Source organism: Mobula birostris, chromosome 10 (assembly GCF_030028105.1).
Source record: "Mobula birostris isolate sMobBir1 chromosome 10, sMobBir1.hap1, whole genome shotgun sequence".
In the NCBI taxonomy this organism is placed as follows: domain Eukaryota; kingdom Metazoa; phylum Chordata; class Chondrichthyes; order Myliobatiformes; family Myliobatidae; genus Mobula; species Mobula birostris.
In genome coordinates this window covers 90,167,491-90,189,902 of record NC_092379.1, presented here as the reverse complement: position 1 = coordinate 90,189,902, position 22,412 = coordinate 90,167,491, and the positions used below count along the sequence as shown (strand labels likewise).

Genomic DNA, 22,412 nt, shown 5'->3' with positions numbered 1-22,412 from the left:
GTGAGAAGATCTAACAGAGGTTTATAAGATTATGAGAAGCATAGATGGAGTAGATAGGAAGCATCATTTTCCCGGGGTAGAGATGTTTAATACCAGAGGGCAGCATTGAAAGTGGGAAGGAGTAGGTTCAATGGGGATGTGACAGGTAAGTTTTTTACTCAGCGAGTGGTGGATGCCTGGAATGTGCTGCCTAGTATGGTAGTATACATTAGAGGCTTTTAAGACACGTTTAGATAGGCACATGGATATGAGGAAGATAGGGGAATATGTGTAGGTAGGAGGGATTAGTTTTTGGGATTTTTTAAATTTAATTTTTAGCTGATGCGGCACAACATTGTGGACCGAGGGACCTACTCCTTTGTTGTGTTGTTCTAAGTTTTAGGTGATATATTCTACATATTCCTACAGTTTTCAATCCCTTAACCAATTTTCAATCTGCGTCCCCATAGTTTGCTTAAAGAGCACTTGTATGACACCTTATCCAAGGCCTTCTGGAATTCGAAAGCAGTGGAAATCTAAATCTATGCATTTTGCTGTTCAAAAACCTTTAATAGATTTATGAAAAAAAATGTTTGGCAAGTCTATGATTACTATGCCCAATCCAGTTGTTTTTAGAATGCCTTCTTAGCATTTCCCAAATAACATCTTCCTTTCTACTAACTTCAAGCTACGTGATCTACAAGTACCTTATTTTCTCTCTCCCTCTTTTCTTACAGAGTCAGATTACATTTACTATCCTTCCTATCTGTGGGAACTATTCCAGAGGAAGCTAACCTGGGGCCTAATAGCATGAGAGGAATTGTCTTGGAAGCTCAGTGGCAGGTGGTGGGAAGTTATCCAAAGTGCATAGCCTGAAGAAGGTATTACCATCACTATGGTCCGTCAACTTCTATTGTCTTTTTTTTCTTTGATAACAAATTAAAACAGTCACTTAGCATCACCGTTATCCTCTGGATTAATAACCATCAATTGATGGCCCTACTATTTTGCTGAATCTAATGCTGTTTGGGACTCAATCATTCAAAAGTCAGTCTCTCAGTTACTCCACATGAACTTGAGATCTCACACAACAACCAAGAATGCATAATCGATATATTGTTTCCGATACTCTGGTTTCAAATCCATTTGTTATAAAACTGAACAACTGCAACAATTAATTCCTCCACTATTTCTTGCACTTTAATTGCTTGTAATTTTTCTTCCTTCTTTACTGAGGAGAGTGACTGAAAATATAACCATTAAAACAGCGGTCCCCAACCACCAGGCCTCGGACCGGTACCGGGCTGCAAAGCATTTGCTACCGGGCCGCAAAGAAACAATATGATTTGGCAATATGAGTCAGCTGCACCTTTCCTCATTCCCTGTCACACCCACTGTTGAGCTTGAACACAAGGCAAGGTCATTACCCACGCGTCATCCATGTCAGCGCGGGAAGGAGATCAACTCCTCGAGCTTGCAAATGACGGCGGGCTGAAAAGTATGTTTGACATAACATCTCTGCCGGCATTCTGGATCAAAATCAAGGCTAAATATCCTGAGATAACCACAAAAGCACTGAAAACATTGCTTCCATTTCCAACATATCTCTGCAATGAATGCAATGAAAACTAAATTGCAGAATAGACTGGATACAAGGAACCCCCTTCGAGTATCGCTGTCTTCCACCACCCCTCGATAGGACCGTCTTGTTGCAGGGAAACAAGCCCAGGGTTCCCACCGATTCAGCGATATTGGTGCGTTGCAATGATTTTATATGTTCATAAGGGGAAAATATGTGCTGTGTGTTTAATATCCAGACGTTACTTAAAATGTTATGATGCTATTGACTTACTTATATAACCATATAACAATTACAGCATGGAAACAGGCCGTCTCGGCCCTTCTAGTCCACCAAACTCTTACTCTCACCTAGCCTCATCGACCTGCACTCAGCCTATAACCCTCCATTCCTTTCCTGTCCATATACCTATCCAGTTTTACTTTAAATGATAATATCGAACCTGATTCTGCCACTTCTACTGGAAGTTCATTCAACACTTACTTCAAGCTCCCCTGATAATTAACTTATCACTATATTCATGCGAGGAAAATATGCGCTGTGTCTAATATTAAATTCGTTAGATAAACCCTTTTAGAAACTAAATTGAGTGTATTAGCCACTTATTACTTATATTCTGGTCGTGATTAACACCTCCCCCCCCCCGTACAGAATCGCCAAAAAGGATTTGCAGGGGAAAAATTGGCAGTCTTTTTCTGGGTAAACACAATGTATTTGACTGCCAGTCCACAAGAATATTGTCAATATTAAACCGGTCCACAGTGCAAAAAAGGTTGGGGACCCCTGCATTAAAAGGTAGTCATGCTGCAATGCAAGAACACCATTATTTCTGTCAGTTATCAAATACTGAATCAAAAGTTTTACAAAGATATAAACAATCCCCGTAGGCTCCTATACATCAGCAATACAACCTCATCCATGAAATATTCCATATGTTTATTTGGTAACTTATGATATGGCATTCTCCAGTGCTTTTATCAAGACTATAATTATATTGGCGACAACTAGTATCAAATTGGTTGGTACCCGTATGTTGGTTCAATACAATTGGCATACTACATCTGTTTTAGAGAAAAAACAGCACTAACTTTTTGAAAGCAATTGCTGACAGGTCAGTAGTAATCTAATAATCTTACAGTTTTTAAACAAATGTTAACATAGATTACCGTTTTGTGATGATTGTATGCGTCACATTATTTGACCCAAGTGATGAAGATTTCAGTTTCATGATTTCCTAAAAAGGAGATTAAAAGTTATCAGAGACTCTTTCTTGGAAATTCAACCACAATTCTTCATACAGGAGCACTCAAGATATCATTCAATGCTCAGCAGGACATATTCCCAAACGCTATCATAGAGAATCTTTTCATGAACTTTAGGAACCCATTTTATTTTTTTTTATAAATTTTAGACATGGTCTTGACAATTGTTTTCTGTACAAATAATAGCTGATCCTCTTGTGGCTGTGGTTAAATAATGTTGTCCATGCTAGCTTGCAGAAGGATTGTGATAACATCCTCATACATGCCAGGGAATAATTTAATGCCATGTTCCACTGACTACATATAAATTGAGACACTCCCCGTGTTCTCAGGATTTATTTTTACTGCTTTTATAGCTTGTATTTTTGCTGAACTCTTTTAAAAATACATTTACACTCTCTTTATTCTTGTTAAACCTATCACGTGTGTTTTCAATTATAAAAAGTATTATTGATCAGCAAGATTACACTCAGCATTGGTGACTGAAATTACACCCACACAATAGCATTCAGTAATAAATTAGAAGTCACAGAGCGCCAGGACATCTTTCTAGTAAAGTGTGAAGACAGGTTTAACTCTATTGCATCTGTTCGTTTGAGAGTTCCTATATTTACTGGTGTACTTACTTAAATTTAACTCCTAGAATATATGGATCAAATGTCATCTGAGGTTTATAAATGATCAACTCTTCTGATGTTCACTCTCTAGGTGTCAAAAGCTACCTGCTTATTGAAATCATTTACCAATGACAGCAAAATAGCTCTTCTCCCACTGAAGGCAGGGCACCCATCCCAAACAGCCTCACCAATTCAAGTTCCTCGGCATCCACATTACTGAGGACCCTAGTTGGTCTGTACACACCAGCCGTGTGGTGAAAAAGGCACAACGGCACCTCTTTCACCTCCGACGGTTGAGGAAGTTTGGTATGGGCCCCCAAATCCTAAGAACCTTCTACAGGGGCACAATTGAGAGCATCCTGGCTAGCTGCATCACTGCCTGGTATGGAAACTGTACCTCCCTTAATCGCAGGACTCTGCGGAGAGTGGTGTGGGCAGCCCAGGGCACCTGTAGTTGTGAACTTCCCATGATTCAGGACAGTTACAAGGACAGGTGTGTAAAAAGGGCCCATAGGATCATTGGGGACCCAGGCTATCCCAACCACAATCTATTCCAGCTGCTACCATCCGGGAAGTGGTACCACAGCATAAAAGCCAGGACCAACAGGCTCCAGGACAGCTTCTTCCACCAGGCCATCAGACTGATGAACTTACACTGATTTGAGTGTACTTTATATTACACTGACTGTTCTATTTATTATAAATTATTATAAATTACTATGACTGCACATTTAGATGGAGACGTAACGTAAAGATTTTTTACTCCTCATGTTTGTGAAGGATGTAAGAAATAAAGTTAATTCGATAACCTCGGGCTTAGACTGGAGTAATATTTTACCAACAAGGCTATAATAGGCTGAGTTCCAATTCTAGTCTGTTACAGTCTGGAGATAACATCAATTGGTAGGTTTTCAAATCTTGTGATTTATGTGGTTACAAACTGAGACGTGTCTGTAAAATCATCAAATACTGACATCACTTTGCTGCGGCTTTGAATCCCCAGAAGGTAGATTGAAGCATTACTGAAACAGTGCCTTGGTTTACATGGTCGAAGCTCGACAACCAGAATGCTTCACATGGCTAGGACTGAATGAAATGTGCAGGTACACCTTCCCAGATAGAAAGTAGTTTGCAATTAACATCACAGAAGTTGCATGCATTTCCTTATAACCAATTGGAGAGGTGGAATGGCTCCTGGGTGGAGAAGGGGTGTAGTGCACAACGTCCCGGCTCAGGACCATTAAAATTGTTGAATGATCCCAAGAATAGAAGAAGAACTTAGAAAAACTGGGCATAAAATAATTCAAATAATTTTCAATAAGAACAATATCAAGTTGGAGATATTCCACTGGAATACACCATAGGGTCAGAGAAAATCACAGAGAAAACAGATTACAGATGTTTACATCACTTCTGGATGCTTCCACAAGCTGCTGCTAAAACAAAGAGAGGGAAATCAAGAAAACTCAGAAAATATTCCACGCCAATAAAAGCAAGAGCTTTGAAACAGAGCAACCAAACTGAACTGATTGGAAGGAGGTAAAATGGATCTGCTACAGACCTTTTGAGGCACACACACACAGTAAGACGCAACAGAATACTGCAGCTGCTGGATACCTGGAACATGCAACAGAAGATACTGGAAGTAACAGCTATGGAGTGAGGAACAGAATCAATGGTTCCGTTCAATGATCTTTTGAATTGAGAAGTTGCAGTTCCAGTTTATTCATTCTTCAGAGTAAGAACTGACACGAGTTAGAAACTTGTAGTTTACTGAAGCTAAAAATGTTAGCAAAGCATGGCGTGATAGCATCAGAATTAATTCAGACACGTAAAATGATGCCACACAATCAATGCTTGCTAGGTGGCTCTAAGTGATGGCTTTAGATCGACGTGCATGGAAAATATGAAGTCTAAACCCATGCTGGCACTGCACATCTTAGAACACAGCAGCGCTAATCCAAGACCACAATACCGAGCATTGTTCTACATTTGACTATTGATTCATTCCAACAAAAATGAGACAGTGTCAATGAAATGAGACAAACCATGTGATCTTACCTCATTCTTTTTTTGGATAATGGAATCCTTCTCAGTTAGGCTATTACTGTATTGCATTAACTTCATTTGCAAGCTGCTGGTACTGTCTTGCCCTGATGACATTTCTCGTTTCATGTTGTTGATTTGCGACTAAGAGTTGTGTAAATAAATAAGGCATATCAATAGTTCATATGTACAATGACCTCCCCCCCAAAAGGAACATTACACAGTGATGCCAGATAACACTAGCTTTTAAATGGCTAAAGTGTTATTAAAAGGCCAAATAATTGGACTTTTTTCAAAAATTTCTGTCAATAGATTTGACCAAATTGATAAAGAAACATTGGGAAGGTTGGCTTGGACAACAAGTATCAACAATCTGCATTGAAATGGCGCCTTTTAACAGAGATTGAATTTAAACAAAATGGCCAGAGAGCCCAGTAAGAATGTCTAAATCGGTAAGTGTCAAAGTTTGATCAAAGATGCAAGAATCAAAGGAGAGAAACAGAGAAAGATGTAAATTTTAGGAGTTTAGGTGAAGGTTGGGAAGAAATGATTAGACTCTCCTAAGCAGTGTGGGGTGTGTTTGGATGAGTACTTAAAGGTTGAAGTTGTGGGAAGGGAGGAAGGCATATACAAGGATGGAACATTTTTTTTTGAGGCACCTGGGGCCAGTAGTTTCATGGAGGAAGGCATCAGCTGGAGTTGGGTTGCAAGAGTCTTAACAGTGCTTTATTCATCCAAGTGGCATGGTGCTAGTCTTCAAAGGAAAGGTGCTCATACAAGAGAAGTCATCTTACCAATGTCTAATAGCAAAGCAGCTAAAAGCTGATGCCAACTGGTTAGCACTTTGGACTGGAGGAAGTATAGATTTCATGTCAATATAAATATTTAATTGAAATTTAAATTGAATATGTTTCTAAGATGTAAACACATTTATAAAGATCAGAGTAAGCAGGACTAGGTATAAATTTAATCTGGGAGAAATATTCAGGTGGGTACATATATCAAAGGATGTGCCAGGGTGCCAAGCTGGTAAATAAACACCTACCCAATAAGTCTGACTAAGGAAATATAATAATTTTGATTCTGGAACAAGCAATTAACAATAAACGGTGCACAAGAAATATTAAAGCAACTTTCATCAAAAAACTCTCTCAAAATACCACCAGAGAATTAGAGTTATTATAGTAGAATTGCATTGAATTCAGAAAAGTAGCAGATAAACCGGTTTATTTTCCAGTATCTATGAAAGAGAGCAATACCAATGAAGGAGTAAAACAACTTTGCCATGATAAACGCTTTCATGTCAAACTATTTCACAGATACATAAATATGCATAAAAGTAAAGTAACACTTTTGTACCCAAGAGGACTACAACTTACAAATGTCTATTTTGAAAAATAAACATACTCATGACCTTTCATTTCTGCTTACTCCAAAATAGGTAACCGCACAGTTCATTAACTTCACCTGTCTATGGGTCTTTTTAATTTTATGATGCAACCATGTTGGTTAGCATACAGCCCATCCTGTGTCATTACAAATCTTGGATTTTTGGCTCTTGAAGGTGTTACTTATTCAGTCACTTCTTTCTAACTCAAGTACTTGCCCATTTTTTTCTGCTGGCTTTCGTGTTAACTTCCAAAGAGGCAGAGATCAAGTAGAAATAGATAATACCAGGGGCATAATTTCAATGATGTATGGGGGGGGGTGTCAGAGTTCCCTTACAGAGAATGCATAGAACGCCATGTCAGGGGTGGTGGTAGAAGCAGATAGATACATTGGGGGGCATTTAAGAACCACTTACACTAGGCACATGGATGACAGAAAAATGGAAGGCTATGTAGGAGGGAAGGGTTAGATTGATCTTAGCATAGGTTAAAAAAGTTGGCACAACATCATAGACCAAGGGCCTATACTGTGCTACAGTATTCTATGTTCCCTGTTAAAACAACCTCAATTTCCTGTGCTTTAACTTTAGCCAAATCTTACTTGGAAGCTCACTGGATTCACAGAAACATAGAAATAATTCCTCTGGAAGTGTACATGATCTTTGGGTGCCTATGACCATTCACTGTGTGAAATAAAATTCACATGCCCTCTATGTTTCTCTTTTTCATGCTTTTATTCTGTGTCCCACGTTCTTGACCCCTCTGACAATGGGAAAAGTTTCTCCATTTAATTTCTATCCTGCAAGATTTAAAATTCTCTGTCTGAATTTCACAGCTTTTGATGTTCCAAGGAGAATCACCACAGCTTCTCTATTTTATTGACACACTGAACTCCTTCAATCCTTGGCTATCGGTTTTTGGATTTGTTTAAATTGAACAGCACCTACTAACATTTTAATAGGTTCGTTAATTCTTTGCCGGGGTTTTTGATTTCAATTATAGTTTATTTATATAGATGACTCACAACAATGGGTAAATCAAATTCAATAGTCATTTTAAAATTTTGTATCCAATTATTGTTCTTACAAGGTAAAAGTTACTCAAAAATACAAACTGCACAGCAAGAATATTGAAGTGAGACTCATTGGATAGGTCTTCCAGTCAATCCAGGCACAAGTGGTAAGATTTTACAATTTCCCACATGGGTCAACATAACAAAAAGAGTTTCCATACCCTTAAAGCACTGATCTCCTTGTCCTTTTCTTCACGGAGTTTATTGACCATTTCATAGTAATTATTTGAAATTTCTGAATTAAGTATTGCAGTGGTGGTTGGACTCTTGCTTAACTGTGAATAGAAAATAATAATGACAGTGTAGAACTATGGTTGTGCAGCGAGTTAAAGTCCAAGTCATTCATTAAATATCAATGAAATCAGTATTCTTCACCACTATATTTTATGTATGCAATACTCATTGGTACACTTCATAATCCTGTAACAAGTTACCCAACTGCTCACGTAAAAACATCCTCGCTGAAAAACAGGTGCAATCCAAAGCATTCATTTTCACCCAAGATTTGCATGGTGACGTAGGGTAAAACAAATCTGTTCTGCAGAATTCTGGGCCCGTTTCCAGCCATTTGTGGGTAAGCTGGACAATAAGTAAAATATACAGCCTAGTGCACTTGCCACAAAATGAACTATTGTGTCAAAGTATTTTGGCTGCAGAAAATGCACAAATTAGAATTTGCTATTTAGGATACATTGTAATTGCCTTAATAGTATTCTATACAAACAATTTCATTCATGTTGCACTGTAAAACCAAGATCTAATCACAATCATAGAATATCAGGGAATAAAAAAACTGTACATTTCAGAAACTAAAGAAATGCAGCCATTTTGTATAAAATTATTTAAAAATTCATAAGGTGCAATTTGGCCCAGGAAGTTGCTGCAGAATTCTAAAAATCTCTGTGATACAAAGTTTGGGCTCTGACCTTGATTTAAAAAGTTTGGGCTGGGCTAAGTTTATGTAGAAGTGATCACGTTGCTTTGCTGGCTGCCAAAAGCTAATCAAGTTCTAACCTCAGAGGATACAGAGGATTTCAACAAAGATTACAAATCATGTGCTGAAAGGGCCGTTTCTTTTTTGTACAACTCTTACTTTGCCAGTAATCATGAAATGCCAATTATACAGTGTGAAATAATCTAAAGTGAAACATGTTAAAGTAATGGAGTTATAACCATAAGACTACAAGACATAGGAGCAGAAGTAGGCCATTCAGCCCGTCGAGTCTGCTCTGCCATTTCAACATGGCTGATCCATTTTCCTCTCAGCCCCATTTGCCTATCTTCTCCCCATAATCTTTCATGCTCTGACTTATCAATAACCATCAATCTCCACCTTAAATTCACTCAGTGACCTGGCTTTCATAACTGCCTGTGGCAAATAATCCAACAGATTCATCACCCTCTGGCTAAAGAAATTTTTCATCCCTGTTCAAAGTGCATGTCCCTCTATTCAGAGGCTGTGTGCTCTGGTCCTAGACTCACCCAAACCTTTCAATCACCAGTCAAACAATAACCCTTCCATTCCTGCAATCATTCTCGTAAACCTCAGAACCATCTCCAATGTCAGCACACCTTTTCTTAAGTAAGTGGCCCAAAACTGCTCACAGTACTCTATGTGAGGCCTCACCAGTGCCCTACACAGCCTTAGCATTGCATCCTTGCTTTTATATTCTAGTCCTCTTGAAATGAATGCTAGCATTGCAGATGCCTTCTTCATCACCAATTCAACCTGCAAACTAACCTTCAGGGAATCCTGCCTGAAATCCCAAATTCCTTTGCACCTTGGATTTTTGCATCTTCTCCCCGTTTAGAAAATAGTCTATGGCTTCATTTCTTCTACGAAAGTGCACGACCATACACTTTCCGACACTGTATCTATCTGCCACCTCTTTGCAAATTCCCCTATCTGCCTAACTCCTTCTGTAGCCTCTCTGCTTTCTCAACACTACCTGCCCCTCCACCTATCATTGTATCATCCACAAACTTGGTCACAAAGCCATCAATTTAGTTTTCCAAATCGTTGACATACAACGTAAGAAGAAGTGGACCCAACACACACCTGTGACACCAGCAGCAAAAACGAAAAGGGTTCCTTTATTCCCACTCTTAGCATCCTGCCAATCAGCCAATGCTCGCAACTTTCCTGTAAGATCATAGGCTCTTATCGTATTTAGTAGCCTCATGTGTGGCACCTTATCAAATTTCTTCTGAAAATCCAAGTACACAACATCTACCAATTTTCCTTTGTCTATCCTGCTTGTTATCTCTTCAAAGAATTCCAGCAGATTTGTCAGACAAGATAAATGCTCCATTTGGCCTTATTTGTCATATGCTTCCATGTACCCCCAAACCACAACCTTAACAATCGACTCCAATATCTTCCCAATCAGGCTAACTGACCTTTCCTTCTTGCTTCTTGATAAGTGGAGTGACATTTGTAATTTTCCAGTCCTCTGAAACTATGCCAGAAACTATTGACTAATGACAGATCATTACTAATACTGCCACAATCATTTCATCTAGCTCTTTTAGAAGCCTGTGGTGTAGTCCATCGATCCAGGTGACTTATCGACCTATAGGCTTTCAGTTCACAAGCTCCATCTCCCTACTAATAGCAAATTGCACTCACTTCTGCCCCTTGATACTGTTGAACTTCCGGCATACTGCTAGTGCCTTCCACAGTGAAGACTGAAGCAAAATTCTTATTCAGTTCATCTGCTATTTCCTTGTCCCCATTACTATCTCTCCAGTGTTATTTTCAGTGGTCCAATATCTACTCTCACCTTTTACTCTTTATATATCTGGAAAAAAAACTTTTAGTATCATTTTTTATATTATCAGCTAACTTATGTTCATATTTCTTTGGGACGTTTCTATCCGGTGCATTCCTAATTGCTCCCAGAAACTCCAGCCATTGCTGTTCTGCCATCAACCCTGCTAGTGTCCCCTTCCAATCAACTTTGTCTAGCTCCTCCTCATACCTCTGTAATTCCCTTTACTCCACTGTAATACTAATACATCTGACTTTAACTACTCTCTCTCAAATTGCAGGGTGAATTCTATCATATTATGATTACTTTTCCCCAAGGGTTCCTTTACCTCAAGCACCTTTATCATATCTGATCCATTACACAACACCTAATCCACAATCATTGATCACCTAGTGGGCTCAACCACAAGCTATTCCAGAAAGCCATCTTGGAGGCATTCCACAAATTCTCTCTGGAGATCTAGCATCAACTTAATTTTCCCAGTCTATCTGCATATTGAAATCCCCCATGACTAATGTAACATTACCTTTTAGACATGCTTTTTCTATCTCCCACTGTAATTTGTAGACCATATCTTGGCTACTGTTCGGAGGCCTGTAAACTCCCATCAGGGTCTTCTTATCCTTGCAGTCTCTTAACTCTACCCACAAGGTTTCTACATCTGTTGATCCAAAGTCATCTCTTTCTAAGCATTTTTTTAAACCAAAAGAGCCACCCAACACCTCTGCCTAACTGCCTGTCCTTTTTGAAACTAGGTGCATCCTTGGGTGTTAAGCTCCCAACTACAATCTTTCAGCTATGACTCTGTGATACTCACAACATCATACCTGTCAATCATTAACTGCACAATAATATCATCTACCTTATTTCGTATACAACATACATTCAAATATAACACCTTCAGTCCTGTATTTGACACCCTTTTCAATTTTGTCTCCCTTTTACACTGCAACCCATTCCATTGACTGTAATTTTGCCCGAACATCTAGCTGTTCTTCCCAACACCCTCACTACACACTACCTCTGCTTGTAAACCAACATCCCTATCCTCAGCCCCATCACTCTGGATCCCATCGCCCTGCCAAATTAGTTTAAACCCTTCCCAAAAGCTCTAGCAAACCAGCCTGCAAGGATATTACTCCCCCTTGGGTTCAGGTGTGGCCCGTCCCTTTGGTACAGTTCCTACCTTCCCCAGAAGAGATCCCAATAATCCAGAAATCTGGAACTCTGCCCCCTGCACCTGCTCCTCAACCATGCATTCATCGGCAAAATCATCCTATTCTTGTCCTCACTGGCACACGGCATAGGCAGCAATCCTAACAATGTTACTCTGAAGGTCGTGGTTTTCCAGCTATCTACCTAGAACTCTAAATTCTTTCTTTAGGTCCTCTTCTCTTTTCCTTCCTGTGTCATTCATACCAACATATATCAAGACACCTGGCTGCTCATCCTCCCCCTTTAGAATGTCGTGGACATGATCAGACACGTCCCTGACCCGGGCACTTGGGAGGTAATACCTAACATCTGGGTCTCTCTAGCGTGTCCACAGACTCTCCTGTCTACGCCTCTCACAATGGCATCTCCGATTACCACTGTATTCCTAGTCTCTGCCCCCTTCCTTACTGAGCCACAGCACCAGACTCAGTGCCAGAGACCCAGTTGCTGCAGTTCCACCCCCCCCCAGTAGATCATCCATCCCCCCCATTAATATTCATAATGTTATACTTGTCATTGATGGGAATAGCCACAGGGGTACTCTGTGCCGGCTGCCTACTTCCCTTCCCTCTCCTAACACTCACCCATTCACCTGCCTCCTGCAACCTAGGGGTGAGTATCTCCCTGCACCTATCCATCTTCTCCCCAGTTTCCTGTATGAGCCAAAGGTCATCAAGCTGCAGCTCCAGTTCTAGAACATGCTCTCTGAGGAGCTATAGCTTGGTGCACCTGGTGCAGACGTGGCTATTCGGGAGGCTGGAGGTCTCCCAGAATTTCCACCTCTCACACAGTCCCTGGAGCTGTTCTTACTGCCCTAACTCTACATCTACAGTTGAAGAATGAGCAAGAGGAAGCTTAATTACGCCACTCATGCCTAAGCTTGTGAGCCAAGCTAAAAGTCTCCCTAACAATGGCCGTTCCACTTGCCCCACTTTATTTTTATTTGACCTTGCTATTGAAAAGCAAACTCCAAATTTTTTAAAGCTGTGTCTGTGACCTGGGTGAAGACAGTTATTTTTCGCCTCCACACTCCAATTAACTGCTATTCAAGCTCCAAGAAAACAGCTACAATGCAGTGATTTTTAAAGCTCTCTTTGATCTGAGTTAGTTCCGAACTCCAACTGGCTGCTGTTAACACTCTTATAGGTAAGGAATGGATGTTAACATCAACACTACTTTATGAAATAAAATACTATCTTATGGCACAAAACTAAACTAAAAAAGATGAAAATGTCATTAACAAGCAATTTTTTTCCCATAATGAAATAATTGTTGTTCCTTCCCAAGCATCCCGGGAGATGGGGAGGAGAGTGTCAAAATTTGCTTTTCTGAGCTGTTCATTTAATAACGAATGAATGGACCAGCAACAATCACTGCCTCACTGCACCTAAAATATATGACTGAATATTTTATCAACTTTTATTACTAATCATATTAATCCACAGTCTAATTTTAATGATATGGTGCTCTAATCTTTATAACTTTAATGTGCATACTGAATTTGGTTTGTCTATTTGAGAAAATAAGTGTATTTGTAACCATTGGTAATGTACTTGTATACAAATAAATAATAAATATGTTTGTATACAATGCGAGTGCTCCCCAACTCTTCCTCCGCTACATCGATGACTGCATTGGTGAGTTTGTCAGTTTCATCAACTTTGCCTCCAACTTCCACCCTGCCCTTAAATTCACTTGGTCCTTTTCTGACACCTCTCTCCCCTTTCTCAATCTCTCTGTTTGAAAGAAATGAATTTGAGGAATATGGAAGGATATGGACATTGTGTAGGCAGAATGGATCAGTTTATTTGGTCATTTGATTACTGATTTAATAGAGTCAGCACAACATTGTGGACTGGAGGGTTCTGTTCCAGTGCTGTGTGTTCTATGCTCTATTTAACTTAAGCGCTTGAATGGCTTCAAATATTTTAATTAGTTTTGAATACCTCTTGCATTCAAGCTATTAAGCAAATTGTTCAAGTTGCTTGACAACCTGGGGCATGGCACAACTGGATGTTAAACTATTTCAGTGTTCAGCAAGTTCTCACAAGGAGGATTCACGCATGGTAGCCGATTTTTATGTATACAAAACATATAGTGAAATGCATCATCTGTGTTAACAAGCAACACACCCAAGGCTGTGCTGGAGACATCCCATAAGTTTCACCACACAATAGTTGCCAACGGAGCATGGCCACACCGTTCAGCAGAACAAACAAGCAAAAACAAAACAAACCCATACACACACACACACACACACACACACTCACCCATAAACACACACACCCCCACACTCACCCATTCACTCACACACACACTCACCCATAAACACACACATTCACCCATTCTCTCACACACACACACACACACACACACACACACACCCATTCCCACACACACCCCCACACTCACCCATTCACTCACACACACATTCACCCATTCTCTCACACACACACACACACACACACACACACACACACACACACACACACACACACACACACACCCATTCCCACACACACCCCCACACTCACCCATTCACTCACACACACACTCACCCATAAACACACACATTCACCCATTCTCTCTCTCTCACACACACACACACCCATTCCCACACAAGCAGGCCTCCAACCCCAGGACAACCCTTCTCTGGCCCTTCAGTCCTTGGCAAGTCTTTCAGATTCACAGATAGTAGGCCTCCAACTTTGGACCGCTGAGCTTCAGGAGTCACTGATCACTGATTTGGCCTATGGGACCAAACCTCATCAACCTTCAGTCCTCGGCTTCCAGGCTCACACAGATCAATGACCCCAGTGACCTGGGGAGTCACTGGCCCTCATGCCTCCCACCGACACAGACCTCCAAGACCTGGGACTTGGTCTCCTCATCGCCTGTCCACCCAACGTCAAGGATCGCTGACCTTCACCCGCAGATGCTGCAACCAGGACTCTGAACGGGAACTCTTCATATACACATGAGATTCTGGAGATGCTGGAAATCCAGAACAACACACACAAAGTGCTGCAGGAACTCAGCAGGTCGGGCAGCATCTATGGAAATGAATAAACTGTCTACGTTTCATGCCGAGACCCTTCTTTGGGACAGGAAAGGAAGGAGGAAGACACCAGAATAAAAAGGTGGTGGGAAGAGGAAGGAGGACTAGCTAGAAGGTGATAGGTGAAGCCAGGTGGGTGGGAAAGGTAAAGGGCTGGAGCAGAAAGAATCAGAGAGGAAAGTGGACCATGGGAAAAAGGGAAGAAGGAGGGGCACTGGTGGAGGTGATAGGCAGATGAGGAGAAGACGCAAGAGACCATGGCTGTGGTAGTGAGTCTTGGTGAGTACATGGTTGAAGAGTTGGAGAGCAGCAGAGATCACAGAGGGTGAATGGAGAGAAAGGGTCTCATTGAATTCCCAAAGAGAAGATTTAAATATCTTCAGGGTAGGCATCCCTCAAAGAGACTTTGCAGTGGATCACAAATCATAAACACATGAGATTCTGCAGGTGCTGGAAATCCAAAGTAACACACAAAATACTCAGGTCAGCCAGCATCTATAGAAATGAATAAACAGTCGACACAGTTGAACAGACTCTGTATTTACTGCTGCGACCTCTAATTTCCTCTCATCTGTCCCTAAATCTAACTTGTCCCTTAATTCTCCATGACTATTGCTAAAAAGCTGAAAAAAAAACAAGTAAATCTGAGCCATGACATTTGACTGACATCGCCACTCTTTACCAGTAGCAGCAGGACATTGGCTCAGCACTCCCATCAGATTCTGGACTTCTACACTTTGCAAATTATTACTGACTCAAAATTTATAATATCCAGATGCACCATGTAAGCCCTGGAAATAATCAGGTCAATGGATGATTCAAAGCAATCTGAAGTGGTTAGTTTCATTGTCTCCGGTTTACTCTGGCAACCTCATTGTCCTCAATTAAGCTCTAACTTCTAGAATATTTACACATTATTGTATACAGATGGTCTTTATCTTTACCTGTTGCCGAAGTAGCTCATTTTCCTGTTCCAGTGCTCTTTTGCTGCATTCCAGCTCTTTCACACGGAATTGTTTATCAGCCTCTGAGTTCTTCAGAGACAAGATCAAATCCTCAAGGGATCGGTTGTTTGAACCACTCTCCTTTATGGCACTCTAAAAGGGAAGAAAATTACAAAGAGGGTTATGCTCATTTCAGATCCCTTTCCATTGTTCTATCTAATTCCTGAAGTTTTCCAGTAAGGCATATTGTCAACTAATCTAACAATTTCCATTGGAATCATTAGTCTGTGCATAATAAATTTTAATGTGAAAATCATTGATATATTTGTGCATGTCAAAATAAACACTTTATGACACCTTTAAAAGTGTCGAGCTTTCTTGTCACCAAAGGCCAGTTCAGTATTTACAGTACTACACACTCGTAACTTCCAGTGACATGGTGGAGGGACGGTGACTTCTTGAACAACAGCAGTTCTAGTTAAGTTATTCCCACAATGCTGTTTGTGTAGGAACTTACAAGACTTTGACGTGTACAAAAGGGCTGGTGATACAATTTCGAGTGCAACTTGGAAGAGAACCTGCAGGTGGTGGTATTCCCATGTTCTTGCTGCCCTTATTCCTTTCGGTGGTCTGAGGCCACACATCCCCTACGTGGCATAGGTGAGTAAATGCAGTGTATTCTGCACACGGTACACGCTGCAGTCACTGTGTACCACTGACTGAGAGTAAAAGTGATTTTCATAGCACGGTTGATTATTGAATACTGATAAAGGTCTTAAATCCCTTAGCAAGGATGGAAAGGAAAGGCATTCCCACTCATTGCAAGAATACTTTCCAGAAGTCATGAATTGGACAAATATATAATATTTTGCAAGTTCAGTATGTCATTAATCATAAATTATATGTACAAATTAAATTCTAGAAACAGACTCCATAGCAGGTTTTGGCTGACGTGTAGAATCATCTGTTATTGATGCCCCTAAGCCTGTATTAAAAAATTTGTGGCATATCACAAAAGCTTTAGTACAACTGATGAAATATAGAATGCAATAACTTCTTGGCATGTGGCCAAGTGGTTAAGGCGTTGGAATACTCACGTCACCCTTATGACAGTATGACTAAGCACGCTAATGCCATATTCAAATTTGCTGACAACACCACTCTTGTAGGCCAAATCAAAGGTGCCAACAAATCTGCATATCGGAAGGAGCTGAAATTCTGAAGGAGTGGGTACCATAACAATAAACTCTTGCTCAACGTCAGCAAGACCAAGGAGCTGATTATTGACTTCAGGAGAAGGAAACCAAAGGTCCATGAACAAGTCCTCATCAGGAAATCAGAGGTAGAGAGGGCCAGCAACTTTAAATTCTTTGGTGTTATCATTTCAGGGGTCCTATCCTAGTAAGTGTAATTATGAAGAAAACACAGCAGCACCTCTACCTCTTTAGGAGTTTGCGAAGTTTCTGTATGACACCCAAAACTTTGACAAACTTCTGTAGATGTGTAGTGGAGAGGATATTGACTGGTTGCATCACAGCCTGATATGGAAACATCAATGCCTTTGAACGTAGTAGATAAGGCCCAGGCCATCACAGGTAAAGTCCTCCCCACCAGTAAACACATCTACATGAAACACTGTCACAGGAAAGCACCATCCATCGTCAGGGACTCCCACCACCTATGACAGTCTCTCTTCTCATTGCTGCCATCAGGAAGGTAGAGAAGCCGCAGGACTCATACCAGTCCAGGAACAGTTATTTCCCTGTAACCCATTCCCTCTCACATGCCATCAAGTCTTTTGTCATTCACCTATAGAAGAAATAATTTACAGTAATCCACCTACCTAACTGCAGCATGCCATTGGGACTTGTGAGGAAAGCAGAGCACCAGAGGAAACCAGGAGAATATATTCAAACTACACAAATGGCACCTGAAGTCAGGACGGAACCTGGGCCGCTTCGGCTCTGAGGCAACAGACTGCTCTACCTGTTCATACATAATAATGAGAAGTGAGCACTACAATCACAACCGATGTAGTACCAGTCTACCTGCAGCAGTCGATTGTTCTCTCGTACAGACTCCAAGAGCTTTAAGTATTCTGTCACTTGCTGCGATTTAAAACTCAAGTCTTTTTCCAGCATTTCCTTGTCTGTGGCAAGTTTCTGTAGAAATGAAAGAAGGGGATATTAACTTAAATTAAAATCTGATATATACAGTTCCATTCCTAATAAAACTTGAACTGCTAAACAAGAGTAAAAATGTAGAATTATTTATTATAATTATCTGAATGCCAACTTTACTTTCACTAGCAGAAAGGCTTAGAAAGTCTTCCTTGTTGCAGGTGCTCAGTAAGAGTACAGACTGCATGGAGCTGATTTCATACGTGCATAACTCATGTTCTAATTCTGCAGTAACTGAGATTCTGTATGATTCTACACAGAAGGAAAAGAAACTTGTATTTAAGCATACAAAAATACAAAACTAATTTCTTTCAACTGAGATCCCAAAGTATTTCTCTAGATTGTTACCTCTATATTCAAGAATGGCAAGACAATTGATTTACCTCCTTTACTGCTTTGACATTACTTTAACAAATTTGAGCAAAAACAAATCTATATTTATAATTATGATTTGGAACCAAGTCTACATATTTAATTTTGGCCTTTACAGGCCAACCTATTTTATTAATCATTCTCAGTTACACATGTTTAAGAAACTACTCAAATTCTTTATATGTTATAACTATTTGACTTTAGTAACAAAATTACTACAACTCTTGGACATACACTGAGGTCATCTTGCAGATGGAGCAGGTCTTCACGTAGACTGCTAAAGGTGGCCAAGAGAAGTCGCAAGGATTTGTCCACAGTAAGCCTCATCTGAAAAATCAACAACACAAAACTATAGTCCACTTTATCCATAACATCCAATGAATAAAGTGAAAGCTTCTTCAAGTTTGATTATCTATATGCAAAAATCAAACTGTTGACCTCCCGACAAACGAGGATTTCCCTGTGGCTGACGATTAACAAACACTTTACAACTGAAAATTTACCAAAGAGGGAAATATTGTTCATGGGTTTTCTGTGAAGTTATTAAATTACAATGCTAAAATTTTTCTTCCAGTCTATTGCTGAAGGCAACTAGGATGATGGTTTGGAGACTGCCTTTGTAAAACTTTAAACTACAAAAATAATTATAGCATAACGTGAATAGCAAATTCAAGTAGGAGACCACAGAATTATTAACCTGAAAATAACCTGTTTAAAACCTACAGCCAGGTACTCCTTTCCTCAGATTTTTTGAAAGTTCGCCATCCCTAAAAATGAACTGTTTCTGTGTTCAAAGGTACTACCTGAGCAATGCCATCTCTTTATATTTTCATCAAGCATTTACTCCAATCTGTACAAGAACAAAAAGAGCCCAGAAGGAACCCTAAATCCAATTGAAAGCCAATCTGAGAAAAACAGCTAGCTGGGACAGTCGATCAAGCACTGCATTTGACCACTACAGTATTCAATCAGAGAAGCAGAAATTGCCAGATTTCTTGCTCCTGTGTTGTTTGCTACTCAGAGAAGTACTCTATGTTAATTTGAACAAACACAAGTGTCTGTGAAAAGCATCACTGGAATACTCTTACATCAAGAGATACTATTGTGTAATGCCTTATTGTGTAGTTCCTATTATTTAGGCTGCTTGGTAATAGAAAGGTTAAGGTGCTTGGGAAGCTGCAAGGTTTGATGGTTGGTAAGTACCTGGATCAGGTGAACTACACCTCCAGAGTTCTAAAAGAGGCAGCTGAAGAGATTGTGGATGCATTAATAATGCATTAATAAAGACCATTAGTAAAGCTCTTTCAAGAATCAATAGATTCTGAAATAGCTCCGGAGGAATGGAAAATTGCAAATGTCACTCCGCTCTTTAAAAATGGACAAAGGCAGAAGAAAGGAAATTGTAAGCCAGTTAGACTGACTTCAGTGATTGGGAGGATGTTGGAGTCCATTATTAAGGATGAGGTTTCAGGGTACTTGGAGGTGCATGATAAAGTAGGGCAAACTCTGCATGGTTCCCTTAAGTGGAAATCTTGCCCAACAAATCCGCTGGAATTCTTTGAGGAAATAACAGTCGGGATAGATAAAGGAGAGCCAGTGGATGTTGTTAACTTAGAATTTCAGTAGGCCTTTGACAAGGTGCTGCACACAAGACCGCTTAACAAGTTAATATCCTATTGCAAAAAAGATACTAGCATGGATAGAAGATTGGCTGACTGGCACGCGGGACAGAGTCGGAATAAAAGGGACCTATTCTCGTCAGCTACTGGTGGCTAGCGATCTTCCGCTATTGGGACTGCTCCTTTTCACGTTCATTGTGAATGATTTGGATAATGGAATTGATGGCCTTTTGGCCAGGTTTGAAGACGATACAAAGATAGGTAGAGAGCAGGTAGTACTGAGGAAGCAGGGGGTCTGCAGAATGACTGGGACAAATTTGGAGATTGGACAAAGTAGCAGATGGAAGATAATATAGGGAAGGGTAAGGTCATGCACTTTGGTAGAAGAAATAAAGGCACAAGCTCTTTTCTAAATAGGGAGAAAATTCAAAAATCAGAGGTGCAAAGCGACTTGGGAGTCCTTGTGCAATATTCCCTAAAGGTTAGCTTGCAGGTTGAGTCAGCTGTAAGGAAGGCAAATTCAATGTTAGCATTCATTTCAAGAGGACTAGCATACAAGAGCAAGGATGTGATGCTGAGACTTTACAAGGCATTGGTCAGACCACACCTGGAGTATAGTAAGCAGTTTTGGACTACATATCTAAGAAAAGATGTGCTGGCATTGCAGAGGGTCCAGAGAAAACTCTCAGGAATGATTCCAGGAATGAAAAGGTTAATGTACAAGGAGTATTTGATGGCTCTGAGGCTGTACTCACTGGAGTTTAGAATAATGAGGGAAACCTCACTGAAACCCATCAAATATTGAAAGGCCCAGATAGAGTGGATGTGAAGAGGATGTTCAAAGTTCAAATGACAACAAGCTACAAATACAAAAATAAATAAATAAAATTTCAATAAATATCGAGCATATGAGATGACAAGTGCGTTTATAGTTTGTGGGAGCATTTCAACAATGTGGCAAGTGAATTAGAGTGAAGCTATCCCCTGTGGTTCAAGAGTCTGATAGTTGAGGGGTAATAACTGTTCCTGAACTAGGTATTGTGATTCCTGGGACTCCTGCATCTTCTTCCCAATGGCAGGAGTGAGAAGCAAGCAGGACTTGGAAGGTGGGGGCATCTGACGGCGGATACGGCCTTCATGTACATGTGCTCAGCAGTGGGGAGGGCTTTACTTGTGATGGACTGGGCCGCAGTCACTACTTTTTCTAGGATTTTCTGTTGAAAGGCATTGGTGTTTTCATACAAGGCTGTGATGCAACCTGTCAATATACTCTCCACCACACATCTAAAGTTGGTCAAAGTTTAATTTTCAGTTTATCTTTTGTAACAGTAAAGGGTAATGAAGATGGATTGCCTTTCTGTGTCTCAGTGCAGTGGGTTAAGACCATTTGTATGAGTGTTCTCAACTTATCAGTCTGTGGGGAACGTTCAGAGTCCAAAGCTTCCTACCATTTTAGATAATGGACAAGCATGCAGTCCCTTTCTGAGATTAGCTGATTTTAACAAGAAAGAAATATGCCACAGGAATCACCCAAATCTGGGGCAGAGGTAACAAGCCTGATAAACATAGATGTTCAAAACTTAAAGAGAAAAGGCTGATAACTTAGTTCAGATATTTTCTGCCTACTTGATGGAAAACTGAAATTTCTACGGCTTCTGCTCGAAGGTGTACTATCTGCTACAATGCATTCATGGATAGATTAGCATGTTTACAAATACTCTAAATGATTTTCACTGATAGACACCCTACAATGATAATTCAAACTCTCTGCCTATGCCAAGTCAAAACCAATACTGATTATCATCTTATAGTAAGTTCAGTGTGCTATAACAGAACGCAGTTCTACCTCAGCATTCAGGACTCAATGTAGTCTTCTTTTGTAACATCAGCACAAATAGCACATATGCACCAGGTAGTATAATTGTAAATGCACCTATTAAAATTATGAGATGACTTTCAGTACACTGTTGTATCAGCTACTGGTACTGGTTGGGAACTAATTTCCTTCAATAAAGGATGTTTTATTGATAGCTCTACCTTTGTTATTTGCATTGTTGAATAGTAGCACCAAAGAGCCTACAGACATGACACACTCATCCTCAGGGCTTCCACAAAGAAACAAGCACTGAGGGAGGCAGAGGGGCTCACTGGGACATCAGACCCCTCGAAATGGCATACTGAATACTATAAGCTCGAGGACTAGTGAGTATAGAGGTAGTAGGATGGAAGTTCCTGGGTTTATGCATCAATAACATACTAATAAAAACACAAACCAATTTTCCACCTCTAAAAATCAAGGTATCTTGGGCA

The 22,412-nt window shown here is 40.2% G+C and overlaps 1 protein-coding gene across 3 annotated transcripts in view; it reads right to left on the bottom strand.

Moving 5' to 3' along the window:
- Nucleotides 1-22,412, bottom strand: part of pof1b (POF1B actin binding protein) — a 108,952-nt gene that overhangs the window by 3,428 nt on the left and 83,112 nt on the right. For all 3 annotated transcript variants that reach the window (XM_072270538.1, XM_072270537.1, XM_072270535.1), the window contains 6 exons: nucleotides 18,718-18,810; nucleotides 17,980-18,093; nucleotides 15,932-16,084; nucleotides 8,105-8,218; nucleotides 5,499-5,627; nucleotides 2,725-2,792 (listed from right to left, as the gene is read on the bottom strand). In XM_072270538.1, the coding sequence (XP_072126639.1) occupies nucleotides 2,725-2,792; nucleotides 5,499-5,627; nucleotides 8,105-8,218; nucleotides 15,932-16,084; nucleotides 17,980-18,093; nucleotides 18,718-18,810 (671 nt within the window). The remainder of the gene's footprint in view (nucleotides 1-2,724; nucleotides 2,793-5,498; nucleotides 5,628-8,104; nucleotides 8,219-15,931; nucleotides 16,085-17,979; nucleotides 18,094-18,717; nucleotides 18,811-22,412) is intronic.